The 17,229-nt window shown below is 39.4% G+C and overlaps 2 protein-coding genes across 3 annotated transcripts in view; one reads left to right on the top strand and one right to left on the bottom strand.

Moving 5' to 3' along the window:
- The first annotated feature begins 8,784 nt into the window (after nucleotides 1-8,784).
- klhl41a (kelch-like family member 41a) lies at nucleotides 8,785-16,374 on the top strand. Its single transcript, XM_067987521.1, has 6 exons — nucleotides 8,785-9,978; nucleotides 10,371-10,528; nucleotides 11,563-11,670; nucleotides 11,760-11,945; nucleotides 14,177-14,323; nucleotides 16,035-16,374. Exons 1-6 carry the CDS (start codon nucleotides 8,869-8,871, stop codon nucleotides 16,144-16,146), a joined length of 1,821 nt encoding a protein of 606 aa, XP_067843622.1. The 5' UTR covers nucleotides 8,785-8,868; the 3' UTR covers nucleotides 16,147-16,374.
- fastkd1 (FAST kinase domains 1) overlaps nucleotides 16,326-17,229 on the bottom strand; it is a 52,183-nt gene continuing 51,279 nt past the window's right edge. For both annotated transcript variants that reach the window (XM_067987517.1, XM_067987518.1), the window contains one exon: nucleotides 16,326-17,082. In XM_067987517.1, the coding sequence (XP_067843618.1) occupies nucleotides 16,990-17,082 (93 nt within the window). In that variant the 3' untranslated portion in view covers nucleotides 16,326-16,989. The remainder of the gene's footprint in view (nucleotides 17,083-17,229) is intronic.

Genomic DNA, 17,229 nt, shown 5'->3' with positions numbered 1-17,229 from the left:
GTGCAGACGACTGAGAGACGCCGGCGATGTCCCTGGTGGCACACTGGAAGGATGCGGAGGAGAAGTTGTTGAGGGCAGTGGTGACTTTGACAGCGAGAAGATGGTGCTTGGGCCAGCGGGGAGCAGCTTGGCATGAAGGAGGCTGCAGATGTCCACGACTACATGCACTGCTGCTCAGAGAGGTCCAGGAAGCTGAGCCTCAGTCTGTAGACCCTGTGGCGAGGGTAGTGCCTTCTGCGACGCATCTCTCTCTGCGGTTGCCCTCCCTTCAGCACTGTGTTGTGGAGCTCCTTGTGTAAGAGGTGGATGGCGAGGCTGGTGATGCTGTTCGTCCCCCGAGGAGGTCATGACTGCAGCTACGGCAGCCCCCATCCGGAAGATGTACGTTTGAGGGGGTCCGCAAGTTAGGTAAATGTGTCTGCACACTGGGGTTGAGGTTGCAAGTTGGTGAATTTTGTTGTTAGGAGGAGGGTGGTGGAGGCCAAACTTTGTCCAAAGTGACAGAGTGGCCTCCTGCAATGAGTGAGGGTCTCAACCCCCACCTGTCAAATGGACCTTTGCAGCTGCCACAAGCTGAGGGCTGCAACACGTCCATTTCAACTAGGAGTGTTTCCCCCACTATGGGAGACACTCTCAGTTTAGATGAAAATCCCACCCCTCCTAAAATATCCTACAAATCAGGTCTGCTAATGACCTGAAGTATCCAATTAATTGATTTAAGTGGGATCCTGCCGGCTTTAATTGCCGGCGGGCGACCCGCATGCGGGGGCTGCGCGCGCATCTAAGCGCGTCACTGGGGAACTCGGAAGTGAGCAGGTGGGAGCCGGGATCCAGACCTGCCCCGGGAATCCCCAATTTTCGGAGCTCCCCATCACGAACGCACGCGCTCGGATGTCCGAAAATCGAGCCCATTTACTCTGGATTTTGCCCATGTTAAAGCTGACCTGGGAATGTTGGATGCTAACATTGGTGTGAGAAGCTGGAAATGCATTATTTTCTTCAGCACTGGTACCCATCACTTGATGAGCACAAATTCACCATAAAAAATTTAGTCTTCAAATTATATCTTCTATGTGTACATATCAGTCTGCCCCCATGAGTTACCTCTTGGGCACTTAACATCCTCTAAATCTACTCCACCTTAATAGATGTCACTGGTTCTTTTTCTTCTGTTTTGCATGTGCATGGTCTTTATATCTATTTTTCTCTTCCCCCTCAAATCAACTGTGCTGAGACGTCAGGGCTTTTTGTTGATGGTGATTCTGCCACAAGATCTTCAGAACTAAGGTGTCTTTAGGTGTTCAACTATTGTTTGTAAAAGTTTCAGTAGTAGAATTTAGAATAAAGATTGAAATATTCAAGTAATACATACCTTGGCAGTACTGCAAACTAACATTTACAATGAGAAAACATGTGCTTCGCTATACTGTGGTTTTACACTCAATGACCAGGTAAAGGCGAAGTTGTAAAGGAAAAATATATGTCCATAAATAAAACCGAAAATTGAAGAGACTAGCCACTCTGATCAACCACTGTAAGTGCAGTAAAATTAGTTTAGTAATTATTGTCAAATTTACATAGAATTTACAGCACAGAAACAGGCCACTCTATTTACTTCATTGCATCCTATCAACATATCCTTCTATTCCTTTCTCCCTCTTGTCCTTATCTAGCTTCCCCTTAAATACATCTGTGCCATCCACCTCAACCACTCCATGTGGTAGCAAGTTCCACATTCTCAACACTCTCTGAGTAAAGAGAGTGGTGCAGGACCTGGGATATTCATAAGAGGATGGGGTATGAATGTGATGGGGTCTAAGAACACTCTATAGGATTGTGGTCTTGCTTTGGTAGGATTTGGAGGTGGCTGGGCTCTGGCAATACTTGTAGGGAGGGCTGTGTGATGGAATGCTTATGAGGCTGGATGTGATTCCTGGTGGAAATGGGAGAAAGGGGTCCGGTGCCTACAAATACTCGCGATAAGTCTGTAGACTTGGAGTGCTCAAGAGTTGTGAGCAGTCAGAGAGGGAGCTGTGGGATCAGTGTGCACAGCTGGGACATAGAAAGAGTACAGTGTGCTGCGACATGTAAGTAACTGGAAGTAGATACTCAATTGGAGAAGAGCTAATTTCAGTGAGTTGAAAAGGGAACTGGCGCAGGTGGATTGGAATCAAAGACAGGCGGGTAAAACAGTAAATGAGCAATGGGAGACCTTCAAAGAAGAGATAGTCCGGGTACAGACTAGGCACATTCCCACGAAGGGGAAGGGAAGGGCATCCAAAGCTAGAGCTCCCTGGATGACTAAAGATATAGAGATTAAAATGAACAGAAAAAGGAGTCTTATGATAAATGTCAGGTTCATAATTCAGTAGAGAACCAAGCTGAATACAAAAACTACAGAGGAGAACTGAAAAAGGAAATAAGAAGGGCAAAGAGAATGTATGAAAATAGATTAGCAGGTAACATAAAAGGGAACCCAGACGTCTTTTATAAACATACAAACAGTAAAAGGATAGTCAAAGGAAGGGTGGGGCTGATTAGGGACCAAAAAGGAGATCTTCTTGTGGAGGCAGAGGGCATAGCTGAGGAACTAAATGAATACTTTGCATCTGTCTTCACTAAAGAAGAGGATACTGCTGATGTCACAGTAAAGGAGGAGGTAGTAGAGAAATTGGATAGGATTAAAATAGAGAGGAGTTACTTAGAAGGTTGGCAGTGCTCAAAGTAGAAAAGTCACCCGATCCAGATGGGATGCATTCCAGGTTACTGAGGAGATAAGAGTGGAAATTGCAGAGGCTCTGGGCACAATCTTCCAATCCTCCTTGGATATGGGAGAGGTGCCAGAGGACTGGAGGATTGCAAATGTTACACCCCTGTTCAAAAAAGGGGAGAGGGATAAACCCGGCAACTACAGGCCAGTCAGCCTAACGTTGGCCATGGGGAAACTTTTAGAGACAATAATCTGGGACAAAATGAATTAGCACTTGGAAAACTATGGGCTAATAAATGAAAGCCAGCACAGACTTGCTAAAGGCAAACTGTGTTTGACTAACTTGACTGAGTTCTTTGATGAAATGACAGAGACGGTTGATGAAGGTAGTACAGTTGATGTTGTGTATCTGGACTTTCAAAGGTGTTTGATAAATAATATATAATAGACTTGTTAGCAAAATTGAGGCCCATGAGATTAAAGGGGCAGTGGCTGCGTGGATACATAATTGGCGAAGGACAAAAAGCAGAGAGTAGTGGTGAACAGTTATTCTTCACACTGGAGGGAAGTGTGCAGTGGTGTCCCCAGGGGTTGATGTTGGGACCACTGCTCTTTTTGATATATATTAATGACCTGAACTTGGGTAAACAGGGCATAATTTCAAAGTTTGCAGATGACATGAAACTCGGAACCGTAGTAAACAATGAGGAGGATATTAACAGACTCCAGGAGGACATAGACTGGTGATATGGGCAGGCACATGGCAGATTAAATTTAATGCAGGGATGTGTGAAGTGATTCATTTTGGTAGGAAGAATGAGAAGAGACAATGTAAACTAAATGGTACAATTTTCAAGGGGTGCAGGAACAGAGAGACCTGGGAGTGTACGTACACAAGTCTTTAAAGGAGGCAGGACAAGCTGAGAAGGCCGTTAAAAGGGTATATGGGATCCTTGGCTTTATAAATAGAGATATAAAGTACAAAAGCAAGAAAATTATGCTAAACCTTAATAAAATACTGGCTGGGCCCCAGCTGCAGTGTTGTGGCCAATTCTGGGTACCACATTTTAGGAAGGATGCCAAGACCTTAGAGAGGGCGCAGGTAGAGATTTACTAGAATGGTACCAGGGATGAAAGATTTCAGTTACGTGGAGAGACTAGAGAAACTGGGGTGGTTCTCCTTAGAGCAGAGAAAGTTAAGGGGAGATTTGATAGAGGTGTTCAAAATCATTATCAATTTTGATACAGTAAATAAGGAGAAACTGTTTCCAGTGGCAGAAGAGTAACCAGAGCACCCAGATTTAAGGTAATTGGCAAAAGAACCAAAGAAGACTTGAGGAAAAAGATTTTTACGCTGAGTTGTTATGATCTGGAATGCATTGCCTGAAAGGGTGGTGGAAGCAGATTCAATAATAACTTTCAAACAGGAATTGGATAAATACTTGAAGGGGGAAAATTTGCAGGGCTATGGGGGTAGAGCAGGGAATAGTGTCTAATTGGATAGCTCTTTCAAAGAGTCGGTACAGGCATGACGGGCCAAATGGCCTGTTTCTGTGCTGTATCATTCAATGACTATGATTCCAGATGCAATGGAGAGGGGATTTGAAGGTAAATCGATGTCAGAGCAGTGGGAGGCACGTAAGGGGAAGATTCAAGGGGTCCAGAGTAAACATGTTCCCACAAAGCTGCCAAATCTAGAGCCCGCCCCCCCCCCCCCACCCCCGCTGGATGTCAAGGAGCGTACAGGGTAAGATAAGGCAGAAAAGGAAAGCTTATGTCAGACACCGTGAACTCAATACTACAGAAAGCCTAGAGGTGTATAAAAAGTGCAGGTGTGAAATTAAAAAGGAAATCAGGAAAGCAAAGAGAGGACATGAAAAAATATTGGCAAGTAAAATCAAGGAAAACCCAAAGATGTTTTATAAATACATTAATAGCAAGAGGATAACTAAGGAAAGAGTAGGGCCTATTAGAGATCAAAAAGGTAACCTATGTGTGGAGGCAAAAGATGTTGGTATGGTTCTTAATGAATACTTTGTGTCTGTCTTCACAAAAGAGAGGGGCAATGCAGACATTGTAGTTAAGGAGGAGGAGTGTGAAATATTGGATGGGATAAACTTAGTGAGAGAGGAAGTATTAAGGGGATTAGCATCTTTGAAAGTAGATAAATCACCAGGGCCGGACGAAATGTATCCCAGGTTGTTAAAAGAAGCAAGGGAAGAAATAGCGGAGGCTCTGACCATCATTTTCCAATCCTCACTAGATACAGGCGTGGTGCCGGAGGATTGGAGGATGCTAACGTTGTACCATTGTTTAAAAAGGGAGCGAGGGATAGACCGAGTAATTATAGGCCAGTCAGTCTAACCTCGGTGGTGGGCAAATTATTGGAATCAATTCTGAAGGACAGGATAAGCTGTCACTTAGAAAGGCAAGGAGTAATCAAGGACAGTCAGCATGGATTTGTTAAGGGAAAATCGTGACTGACTAACTTGATTGAATTTTTTAAGGAGGTAACAAGGATAGTCGATGAGGGTAGTGTATTTGATGTAGTCTACATGGATTTTAGCAAGGCTTTTGACAAGGTCCCACATGGCAGACTGGTCAAAAAGTACTAGCCCATGGGATCCAAGGGAGAGTGGCAAGTTAGATCCAAAATTGGCTCAGTGGCAGGAAGCAAAGGGTAATGGTCGACGGTCTTTTTGTGACTGGAAGGCTGTTCCCAGTGGGGTTCCGCAGAGCTCAGTGCTAGATCCTTTGCTTTTTGTGATATATATTAATGATTTGGACTTAAATGTAGGGGGCATGATTAAGAAGTTTGCAGATGATACAAAAACTGGCCATGTGGTTGATAGTGAGGAGGAAAGCTATAGACTGCAGGAAAATATCAATAGACTGGTCAGGTGGGCAGAAAAGTGGCAAATGGAGTTCAATCCAGAGAAGTGTGAGGTAATGCATATGGGGAGGGCAAACAAGGCAAGGGAGTACACAATAAATGGGAGGATATTGAGAGGTGTAGAGGAAGTGAGGGACCTTGGAGTGCATGTCCACAGATCCCTGAAGGTAGCAGGATAGGTAGATAAGATGATAAGAAGGCATATGGAATACTTTCCTTTATTAGCCGAGGCATAGAATATAAGAACAGGGAGGTTATGCTAGAACTGTATAAAACACTGGATAGGCCACAGTTCGAGTGCTGTGTACAGTTCTAGTCATCATATTGCACTAGAGAGGGTACAGAGGAGATTTACAAGGATGTTGCCAGGACTGGAGAATTTTAGCTATGAGGAAGGATTGGGTAGTCTTGGGTTGTTCTCTTTGGAACAGAGGAGGCTGAGGGGTGATTTAATTGAGGTGTACAAAATTATGAGGTGCCTAGATAGAGTGGATAGGGAGGACCTATTTCCCCTAGCAGAGAGGTCAATAACCAGGGGGCATAGATTTAGTGATTGGTGGAATCATTAGAGGGGAGTTGAGGAAAAAAATTTTCACCCAGAGGGTTGTGGGGATCTGGAACTCACTGCCTGAAAGGATGGTAGAGGCAGAAACCCTCAACTTATTTAAAAAGTACCTGGATGTGCACCTGAAGTGCCGTGACCTACAAGGCTACGGACCAAATGCTGGAAAGTGGGATTAGTCTGGATGGTTCATTTTTGGCCGGCGGGGACACATTGGGCTGAATGGCCCCCTTCTGTGCCATAAACTTTCTATGATTCTAAGACTGGACAGTCGGGGTACTGAGGGAATGGTAGAAACTGGAAGCACTGAAATGGAAGATAGGTTTTGGGAGTACTGAGAGGGGGAACTGGAAACATTGAGAGGGTCTAAGAAAATAGAAGAGTACGTTGGTTGCTAGGATCTGTGAGGGCACTGTGAGGGTCTGTCTGTCTCCCTCTCTTTCATCCCATCGCTCTCTCCCCTCTCTCTGTCTTCTTCTGTTCTCTCTTTTTCCTTCAAGTCTTGCTTTCCTCATTTACTTCTCACTCCCTTGCTTTCCTCCTTCATTTCTTGCTCTCTCACTTTCACTTCTCATTCTTTTTCATTGCCTCCTTCACCTCTCACTCCTCTTCCACCATTTATCAGGCTGGGAGGCACTTGGGCTGAGTGTTTGAGCGAGCAGATGAATTTGTAAACACAAGGTGGGTCAGGAAGCTATTGGGTTGGATAGGTACAAGCAGGTGGATGGGGAAGCACTGCTGCATGGAAGAGCAAGCAGGCTGACCAGCACTTTCGATGGGCTGCAAGCAAGTGGACTATAAAGCACATGGGGGAATTGGGGAATCAAGAGAGCCAGAGGAAACAGCATGTGAGCCGTGAATCACTACCCCGGTCTGTTCCAGTTTTCTTGGCTTCTACTATATGTTGCTGATTATAATCCTAACTGCAACGAGCAAATATAGTGGAAGAGCTGAATGCAGCAAAGAAAATTGTCTTGACAACAGGGTATTCCTGATGGGCCAGGCTGGGCTGGACAGGAGTCAGAGTGAAAAGACAAGACTGGATTGAAGCACTATTAGAAGGGGGGATCAGACAATTGATCAACATGATGGCTTGAGTGTAGGCTGGCCATCCTGCTCTCTGCCTAGAATGACTTGGGAAGAACTTTCAGGAGATGTAAATGGAGCAGATGAAAGTTGAACCGTAGAAATTCATTGTTCAACATAGCATGCAGACCAATGAAGATTCAAACAAGACATTCTCCACTTCAGAACTATGGAGTTGATAGCACTAAAAAAGGATGCTTCATTTTGAATCTTTTGAATTTAACAGCAGTCTTCCAACCATACTCAACTGTTAATTTATTAATAAAGTATATACTTACATATCTGCCACATTATACACTTGCCAAGTTTAAAGGATGCTAACACATACGTGTGCTGGAGAAAATGAGTCACATTGTTTTATTAAAGCAGCAGGACAGTGAGACAAATGTTAAGTTTACTAATGATCAACTTTCTAAATCTAAAAATGGACATGAGCTGAGATGATCGCTACTTTCAGCTGTTCAGCAGCTGATCTTGCTTGTAAAAGAGTACAGTGAATAAGTTACTTGAAAATCAAAATAGGATAGCCACAAACACAATTTTCAAGCTAAAATAAAAAGCATTATGTCTTTTAGATGGGTTTAGGATTTGTAAAAGTTCAAAATGTTTCCCGCGTGAGTTCCCAGTTCTCAAAGGATGTTGGCAGAGGATTTTGCTCACCATCGTATGTAAATTTGTCGTTCAAGTTTCGTATTTACATTTGAGAAATGTAAATATATTTTACTGAGACACCCATTCTATCCATAAACAGCACCAAGAATAATATATTGTAAACGTGTACACATGGTCTGTTTGATTCGTTGTTCAAAAAATGTTTTCATAGCTAGGTGCCATTTGTGTATTAAAATATTTTACCTTTTTTCCCCCTGTAATTTTGATGCTAGCAGTCTATAAACATCTTGCTATTAGTTAAACTTTTAAGTACTTATAGATTAGCATTTGGAAAGCACATTTGTAAACTCCAGTTGTCTGAAGACTAAATTTCACGATGATCAAGACAGAGACATTAAAAGAACATAGTATGAGAATCTTGCGTAGATTACATTCCGTTGTACTACCTTACAATATTCTAACAAAGTAGTCATAATTCGATTGTTAAAGTAATGCCTTTAAAATTAGTTTTCCAAATGTTAAAATCGATCCTAAGGACTCTTAAAGCCTTTTATCAACACCTAAAGAGCATTTGTGAGTAATTGGTGGCAGCTGTATGGGTGTGACTTGTGATTTGAGAATTGGCACTAGAAGTTAGTAGAAGGATTTATTCCGTAATGTGCGATATTCATGGCTCTGTTACACACTAGCTATGACGTTGTCTCAATATTATAAAAATAACTAAATTTAATTCCCTTAGTAATCGTTCCCTATAGTGACTGCCTGCCTGTCCTGTTTTACTCTTAAGCCGATCACAGTTGTCTCTTTCCGTCCACAGCAGCTGCCAAAGTGAGGTCCGCTTTCCACATTGGTTAACCTGAATTCCAACGTGCAGGGGTCTCTATTTTTAGCGGGTAGAGCTAAATTACATTGTAGCAAGCCACAGCGATCTGCCTTTTTCAGCAAGACCCGAGTGCGGCAAGCGCCACCTGCCCTCTTAGCCTCCAACACCAAGTCTACTTCAGAATGGACCTTCGTAAAGATATAAGGGAAGAATCTCGGCTCTATCAAACCACCCTACTTCAGGATGGATTGAAAAAATTACTAGATGAGCACAAGTTTGTTGATTGCTCCCTGAAGGTTGGCAATAAGTTCCTCCCGTGCCATCGACTAATCCTGGCAGCGTGCAGCCCCTACTTCCGTGAGTATTTCTTTTCAGAAGAAAATAAAGAGAAGAAATGTGAGGTGATTCTGGAAGATGTTGACGAGAATATCATGGATATGATACTTAAGTACCTGTATTCTTCAGAGATAGAACTGAACGATGAGAACGTGCAAAATGTCTTTGCTGTGGCCAGCCGCTTTCAGATCCCCTCCGTGTTCACATTGTGTGTCACCTATCTTCAGGAAAAATTAGCCGTCGATAACTGTTTGGCCATATTCAGACTAGGACTTCTTCTTGATTGTCCTCGGCTTGCTATTACTGCCCGCGAATACGCGTCCGCTCGTTTTGAACAAATCTGTAAAGACAATGAGGATTTTATGCAACTTGCCTCGCATGAGCTCATCGGCGTAATTGCGAATGACACTTTAAATGTGGAGAAGGAAGAGGTTGTATTTGAAGCTGTAATGAGATGGGTCCGGACGGACAAAGAGAACAGGGTCAAAAGTTTAGGAGAAATGTTTGACTGCATCCGTTTTCGTCTTATGGCTGAGAAATATGTCAAAGACCACGTCGAAAAAGATGAGATTATCAAGGCTAATCCAGATCTGCTGAAGAAGGTTCAAATGATTAAAGATGCTTTTGCTGGGAAACTTCCCGAGCCTGCAAAGAAAGGAGAGGGTGATGAAGATCTGGTTAATGATGACGTGGGTGATGAGGATCTGCTCCCTGGTTTCCTGAATGACATTCCCAGACATGGCATGTTCGTCAAGCAGATGATCTTGTTCATTAATGATGCAGTGGCGGTGGCATATGATCCAAACCTAAATCAATGCTTTCTGGCTGCAGTAGATGATCAGATTCCCAGAAACCATGTTAGTTTAGTGACAAAGGGAAATAGAATTTTTGTTGTTGGTGGGTTATACGTGGACGAAGAAGTTAAAGAACATCCTTACCACTGCTATTTCTTCCAGGTATACACAAATCTACTTGGTTGTGAAATTAGTTATGTTTTTATCTTCCTTGCAAAAATATACATTTGAAACTTAATATTTTCTGTAACTGTTATTAAAAGTTTGTACAATTTCAAAATGTTTCCAAAAACATCCCACCAAAAATCCACAAAAATGAATTTAGTCGTTTAAAAAATATTAAACTTTTCCCATTTGATTTCTGTTCTGTCAGAAATATTTGTGGAAATTTGTATCATTTAAAAACTTTGCGCAATATGTGATAATTTAGTGAAATAAAAATGGACCATTGCGAATTTCTATCAAATCTCATCGGATCTCTGAATGCATTTGTGAATGTACTAAATTGGTAAAGAAATCGGTCACAAATTTAAAACACTTGTTTTGTGCTTTAGTTTGACAACATTACTGGTGAATGGAATGGCTTGCCACCACTGCCTTCAGCCAGATGCCTTTTCGGGATGGGAGAAACAGAGAACTTCCTTTATGTGATTGGTGGCAAGGATCTTCAAAATGAACAATCGCTGGATTCAGTATTGTGCTATGACATGAAGTAAATTCAGATTGTTTCCTTTTAAACGATGTATTATCTTCGAATTATTTTTCATAGGGTATACATATTATTAATGCATAAAATGATGTATAACAAAATGCTGCAGCAAAACCATTGTCGTTAAGCAGAACCATTCTTTTTTTCTTGGAATCTTGAATATTGGGTGTTGTTTCAATTATTTTATCATTTAATATTAATCATGATTAAATTACATTGAGTAAGAAGACCTATATATTGACATAAAAATAATATTGTCATTAAGAATATGAGCCCCATCCATAGCAAGATTATTTTAGCCTTAATCTGTCCATTTAAATAGTAGGGCCCACAATCGAATTGGTTGGGTCAGAGGGTTATTAGCTCAATTTTTGGAAATGACTGCAATATTTAAATGTTATTTGTATATCATGTGGCATTGACAAGGTGCTAGAGGCAATGATGAGGAAGACACATGCATCGCTAAGGGAAAAGTAGTTATTCAGATAAAGCTCTGACTGATTACCCAATAGCACCTGTGCCATTGGAGCCAGTAACTTTTTGGCATCTAGTTTTTGAAAAAGGCGTTTAGCTTTCTTCTGTCCGATTTTGATGTTTATTAAGCTACTGTGTATTTAAGGAGACATTTGGTACTTGACCTTGGATTTCAGATGACTTTTCAACAGCTTCATTTTATTCACAGAAGTGTGTTTACATCCATCTCAAGGTATAATAATGGCGTGGGCCCTGATATTTAAAACAAATTTTACTATCTTTCACCATTCTATTTGACAACTATGCAATTTGGAGCTGATGTTTAATCACTGACAAGCTAATGACATGATTTTTCATATTTAGGCTTAGTATGCAAATAGATTACCCTGTTCTTTTGTATACCTGATCTCCCCTATCTTCTGAAACATTACTTTTTGGCTAAAGCTTTGAGTAAACCAGGGTTATGAACCAATGTTGTAATTTTTAAATCTGATTAACATTACCTCGACTAGTGAAGGGTACGATGAGAATTTCATTTCAATGCAAGTTTTATTTTTTTCCAGTGACCTAAAATGGAATGAATCCAAAGCATTCCCGCTTAAGATTTATGGCCACTCTGTGGTTTCACACAATGGATTAATCTACATTATTGGCGGGAAGGCTGATGACACGTAAGTATTAGGCAGGTTGTGCACATTTATAGATTACTTCCAGACTGACATAATTGATCATTTTAATTATATTTCTGATTTATCCGCAGTAAGTGTCTCAACAAGTTGTTTGTCTACAATCCAAAGAGATCTGAATGGAGGGAGCTGGCAGCTATGAAGACAGCGCGTGCCATGTTTGGAGCTGCTATGCATCAAAGCAAAATCTGGGTTGTTGGAGGAGTCACTGACGAGGGTCTGACAGCTGCAGCTGAAGCATATGACATCACGAGTAATAAGTGAGTAAGACCAAAAGGAATGTGAGACTTGGTCTTTCCAGCCTGCAAAGGAGATGCATGCATAGGAGGTGATCTTGTAGAGATAGTTAAGGGGCTGGAAAAGCTAAATCTGGAATATTAATTTAAATTATGAGAAAAAGACAAGGGGGCACAGGTTTAAACTAATAAAAAGTACATTTAAATTGATGTCCATAAATTCGTCTTCATACAGAGGGTGATCAATACATCAATTGCTTTTCAGGAAGAGTTGTGAGGGCAAAAACTGTATAATCTTTTAAGAAACAATTGGAAGCTGCAATGGCAGGACTGTAGGATCTTTTTGAAGATGGGCCAGAAGGCCTTCCTTTTTGGTAATTATCTTGTGAATTTAAACAAGTAATTTTTAAAAAAATTAACAGTAAGATGTTAACATTAGGGAAGTAGTCAAGGACTGGGGTCAGAGACCAGGATTATGAAATAGCACTGAGGAAGCGATTTCATGCCTTGGTAGAAAAGAATGGGGATGAAATACTAGGGCTACCAAAGTGAGGAATGGCGAGAGATGATGTAGGGTCAGAAACAGGATCATTCCTGTTATGTGATATCACAATAGAGGCTACTACGATGGTACAGTACAATTTCAGATATGAGAATTTATTAAAAACTTTTAGTCAATGCTTGAAAACAAAATTAAAGAATCTTACAACACCAGGTTATAGTCCAACAGTTTTATTTGAAAATCACAAGCTTTCGGAGATTATCTCCTTCGTCACCTGATGTTGTAAGATTCTTTACATTTGTCAACCCCAGTCAATCACTGGCATCTCCACATCATGAAAACAAAATGTGGTAGGATTAGTATTTCATAGCAATCTCTCCCAAACTTACGGCTAAGCATGAACACAAAGATAGAATGGTTTTAGTAAGATTTTTTTTTAAACAATGCATAGAAGAGACTTCTGGCGCTATCTTGCCGTAATTGAGATACAGAAGATTGAGTCTTCTCACAATTTTCTATGGGGTGCTAACAAATGTCATTTTTATGTTTTACATGTCAGATTGAATTTTAACGATGATAGGAAGTGTCCATTTTAAGTGGGTTGAATTTTTGATTAACTAACTGGGGGAGAAAATGTGTTTGAATCCAGGTTTTAGACAATAAAAGCCCAATTCTTTTGGAAGTTAGACGCACCTCCAAAATGGATGGTGGAATTGTAGAAAAATAATTTAAGTGAAGTGTTTGTCACTTTCTTTTTTTAAAAAAAAGGTAAAATTCGTTTTTTTTTAAACGAAAAATTAGATGAAAAGGTAGAAAGGAGTATTTAAAATTGTTCATTTTTGTTGTATATAATTAACAGTAAAAGCTCTTGCAGACACTGAGCAGCTTTATTACAGAAATATTAGCATTTAGTTCAGTGTCACATGCGTGAGCTGAAAACTTCCAAACCTGTCCCAGAGTGTTATTTTCCTGGACCTGCCAGCAGTCTTAAGGTTAAGGAAACAATTGGAACTATGGGGTAGATTTTTCAAGTCCTCACGTGTGGTATGGTACCTGGCCAACCACAAGCACATTTTGGAAAATCATTTTCACGATTGGCAAATCACGAGTGCATCACCCATGATTTTCTGGCCATTGAAATAAATTGATGAAAAATCATAGGCAGCATGTCCGTGACTTCCCCATCTGTACTCACAGCAGGCCAGGTACCTTGCCATAGATAAAGGCTCGGAAAAACATACCCTTGTGAATGATTTTGGAACCCAAGTACATGTAAAAAAAAAATATTAATTTTTGCACAGGTACTAAAACTGCTAATGAAGATTAAAAGAATAAAAAGTTATTTGTTGCATGCTGTAAAATGCACAGCCTTCTGGTGACATCAAAACAACACTAACATTAATTTCTCCACTCAAGCTAAACTTTATATTATGCTATACAAGGTACACTGGCAACTTTAGTATATTTCATCATATAATCATTCAATAACAATGTAGTGGTGCAATGTTACAATCTGTGTAATATTTATTGGCAGGATTTTTGTTTGAATGAAAAAATATAGAAGCACCAAATAAAATTCTTCACAAAAATTACATGCCACCTACACCATATGTATTTCTTGAATGAAAGATGTACCAAATTTATTTTGATTTTTTCTTGACAATACATGAGCTAAAAAGCCATACAACCATTTGTAGTAAGAGTGAACATATCCAACTGTACATTTAATATTGTTCTTGTTGGACTATCACAGGTGGGAAACAATGCCTGAATTCCCTCAAGAGAGAAGCTCTATAAACATCATCAATATGGCTGGATCACTTTATGCTATTGGAGGTTTTGCTATGATTCAGCTGGAAAATAAAGAATATGCTCCCTCAGAACTCACTGACGTGTGGAAGTAAGTCTATAATTATAGAATACCAGCTGGCCTCCCATATCTTTGATCATAGGTAGGCTGGAGCATATTTGCAATGTTTAGCTGCTAAGTGCAGTTGTGTTCAACTGTGGCCAAGTGCTCTTAAGACTAAATAGAAACAAATTGTTGTTACTGGGAAAGATTGTTCAGGAATGGCAGCTGCTTGCAAATCTCCAACTCTTCCTCTTAATGAAAACCCATGTTATCAAGGTTAGAAAAAAGATGCAGGAAATAATTCACCTAGTTTCGTGTAATTTTATTCATGAATAATGTTTTTTTTTCTGTTTCTGCCCCTTGAATCAATCCAAGTGTAATATTTTCAAATGTCAGGTATGCTCTAGATGCAAGAAGCTCATATAACCTTTCTATAAGCTAATGAAAATAATCAACACATTGCAATACAGCAGTATTGTAGATTAGCTAGTGTTTGCATGTAGTTATTAATGCAAGATGAATTCACCCACTTAAATAGTTTGGGACAATGAGATTATTTCATTTCCATTAACAAATAGGTCAGACATTGTCAAATATTTATTGTAAATTTGTAGAAGGTTCTTTAATAGATCAATTTCATTTTGAAATTATTGGCAAATTTAATATTTGGTTATATTTTGCAACTACTTACATCAGTAATAATTAACTAAATGCTCTTAAAATTGAACATTGTACCACCCATTTTTCTTATTTTCCCTCCTCCCTTTTAGCCACTGGAGTCTGCTGCCTTAATCACTCCATGTGGCAAAGCATTCCATGCTCCAACGCTCTCTGCATAACAAAATTTCTCCAACCATATCTCTACCTCTTAGTAATAATTTTAAATTTATAAGCACTCATCACTAATTCTCCAATCAAAGGAAATATTCAAGCTATCAAAACAAGTTGTTGTAATTTTTAAAACTTACTGTAAATCTCATCTTAGTCTTCTCTACTCCAGAGGAACTAGTTGCAGTCTTTCCTCATAACTATAGTTTCCTATCCGTGGCATCATCCTGATGAATCTACACTGTACACTCAATGGCTTTAATCCTCTCTATAATAGGGTACCCAAAGCTCCACACACTGGTCTAATTGTGGCTTAACCAATGTTTCATATAACTTCATCATTACATCTTTACTCTTTTGCTCCATGCCCCTATTTATAGGCTTAGGTTTGATAGAGGTCCAGAGTAACTTTCACACCCCATTCACCTTTCTTGAGTGGGAGGTAGAGGCCATCCGTTTCCTCATGGAGTATATGCATGTTGTACAACCTGAAAATACAATATCAATTGGCCTAGTTAGGATCAGAAACAAGGTGAGGAAATTGGATGGACATGATACCACTCCATGGCACTATGCTATGTTTTGCAGTACTTTTAAATCCAGCATTTTGGAATCCTGCATTTTTTTCTAGGTGAAAAAAAAACATCCTACCAAAGCTCTAACAAGAGTAGCATTTGATTTAAAGCTTTTTTTGCTTTTGAAGTTTCATTGGTGACCCAAATCTACCTTCGAGTTGCAGCAGATTCCCTTGGTCCCAATTAAGAGTTCAGATTATACCCCATACTGTATAGCACCCAACAATTCAAAGGTTTAAAACAAGTAGAATTTTTTAAAAAATTAATCATTTATTGATGCTGTACATACTTTGCTGAATTTTACCTGAATGGCTATGCAAAGAATGTACTAAAATGCATTTGTACTTTTTATTTAGATATGAAGATGACAAGAAGGAATGGTGTGGCATGCTGAAAGAAATCAACTATGCTGCAGGAGCCACATGTCTTGCTGTACGCCTCAACATGTTTAGACTTACCAAATTATAAATAGTTCCAAAGTGTCACTAATTTTGCTGCTATATGATACACAAGCATAACTGGTGTATGGTACCAACTGATATTATCTGACACCAATGAGGGGGTGCAGAGTACATGCATGCTGTAGAAGCTGAAAACACATACCTGTATGTAAGATTATTTGTAATGCAACACAACAAATGCAGATGTAGGCACTTATAAAATTTATTTTAAAAATAAAGCAAATAATACATTCAACCCATTCTCTTATAGTTCACATACAGTTTGCCCAATTAATTGTACAAGCCTTGTCTTTTTTTTTAAAAAAAGGACTCCGATAGCCTTATTTAAAATTGAATTTCCTTCCCACTGAATTCCAGAAGATTTGGGGCATAACTCTAATGGTTGACTACTTGTTATACATTTTAAACACTGGTGCTCATCTAAAGAACACTGGTTATTCGAATACTGCTCGAGAGAATTGCCTTGATTAAAGTCTCTATTCTTTAAAAAAAATTCAAATAATTCATTATCCTCCAGTACATTAGTATTACAATATACTTACTTTTCCAACACTGTACAGAAATTTCAACCAAGAAATTGCATATTCAATATGTCCAACCTCCAGTCATTGAACCTCTTTTACTAACTTAGGATACATTCCTTAAAATGTCATCATCCTTACTTTTATTTTACATTTTTTATACTGATATGGAATTTCAATGTTTTTGAGAATTGACTTTACCATTTCTAAATCCCAAATCTTAAAGAAAAATTAACAGTATAAGAATAAACCTGATTTATTAAAATATTCAATACATTTCCACAAGCAGACATACTATAATCAGTTCAGTTAAAATTTGTTTCATGATTTCAAGATTCTTCTGCAAATATCTTCTGTTTGAGGTATTCTATCCAAGCATCCTTTGTTGACAATTCCATGGAATTCCATTCAAAATGAGGGATCTATAAAGGTAATTCCAACAAAGGCAAAATTTTAAAATTCCACAATAAAAGTACATTATAAAATATATAGTAAGTTACATTGCAAGAAAAAACTACAAACTGGAACAATGCTAACAAATGTGATGAAAGATGCAATACACGTTGGAT

This window comes from Heptranchias perlo, chromosome 7, assembly GCF_035084215.1.
Source record: "Heptranchias perlo isolate sHepPer1 chromosome 7, sHepPer1.hap1, whole genome shotgun sequence".
NCBI lineage: Eukaryota > Metazoa > Chordata > Chondrichthyes > Hexanchiformes > Hexanchidae > Heptranchias > Heptranchias perlo.
This window is presented reverse-complemented; position numbering and strand designations above follow the sequence as displayed.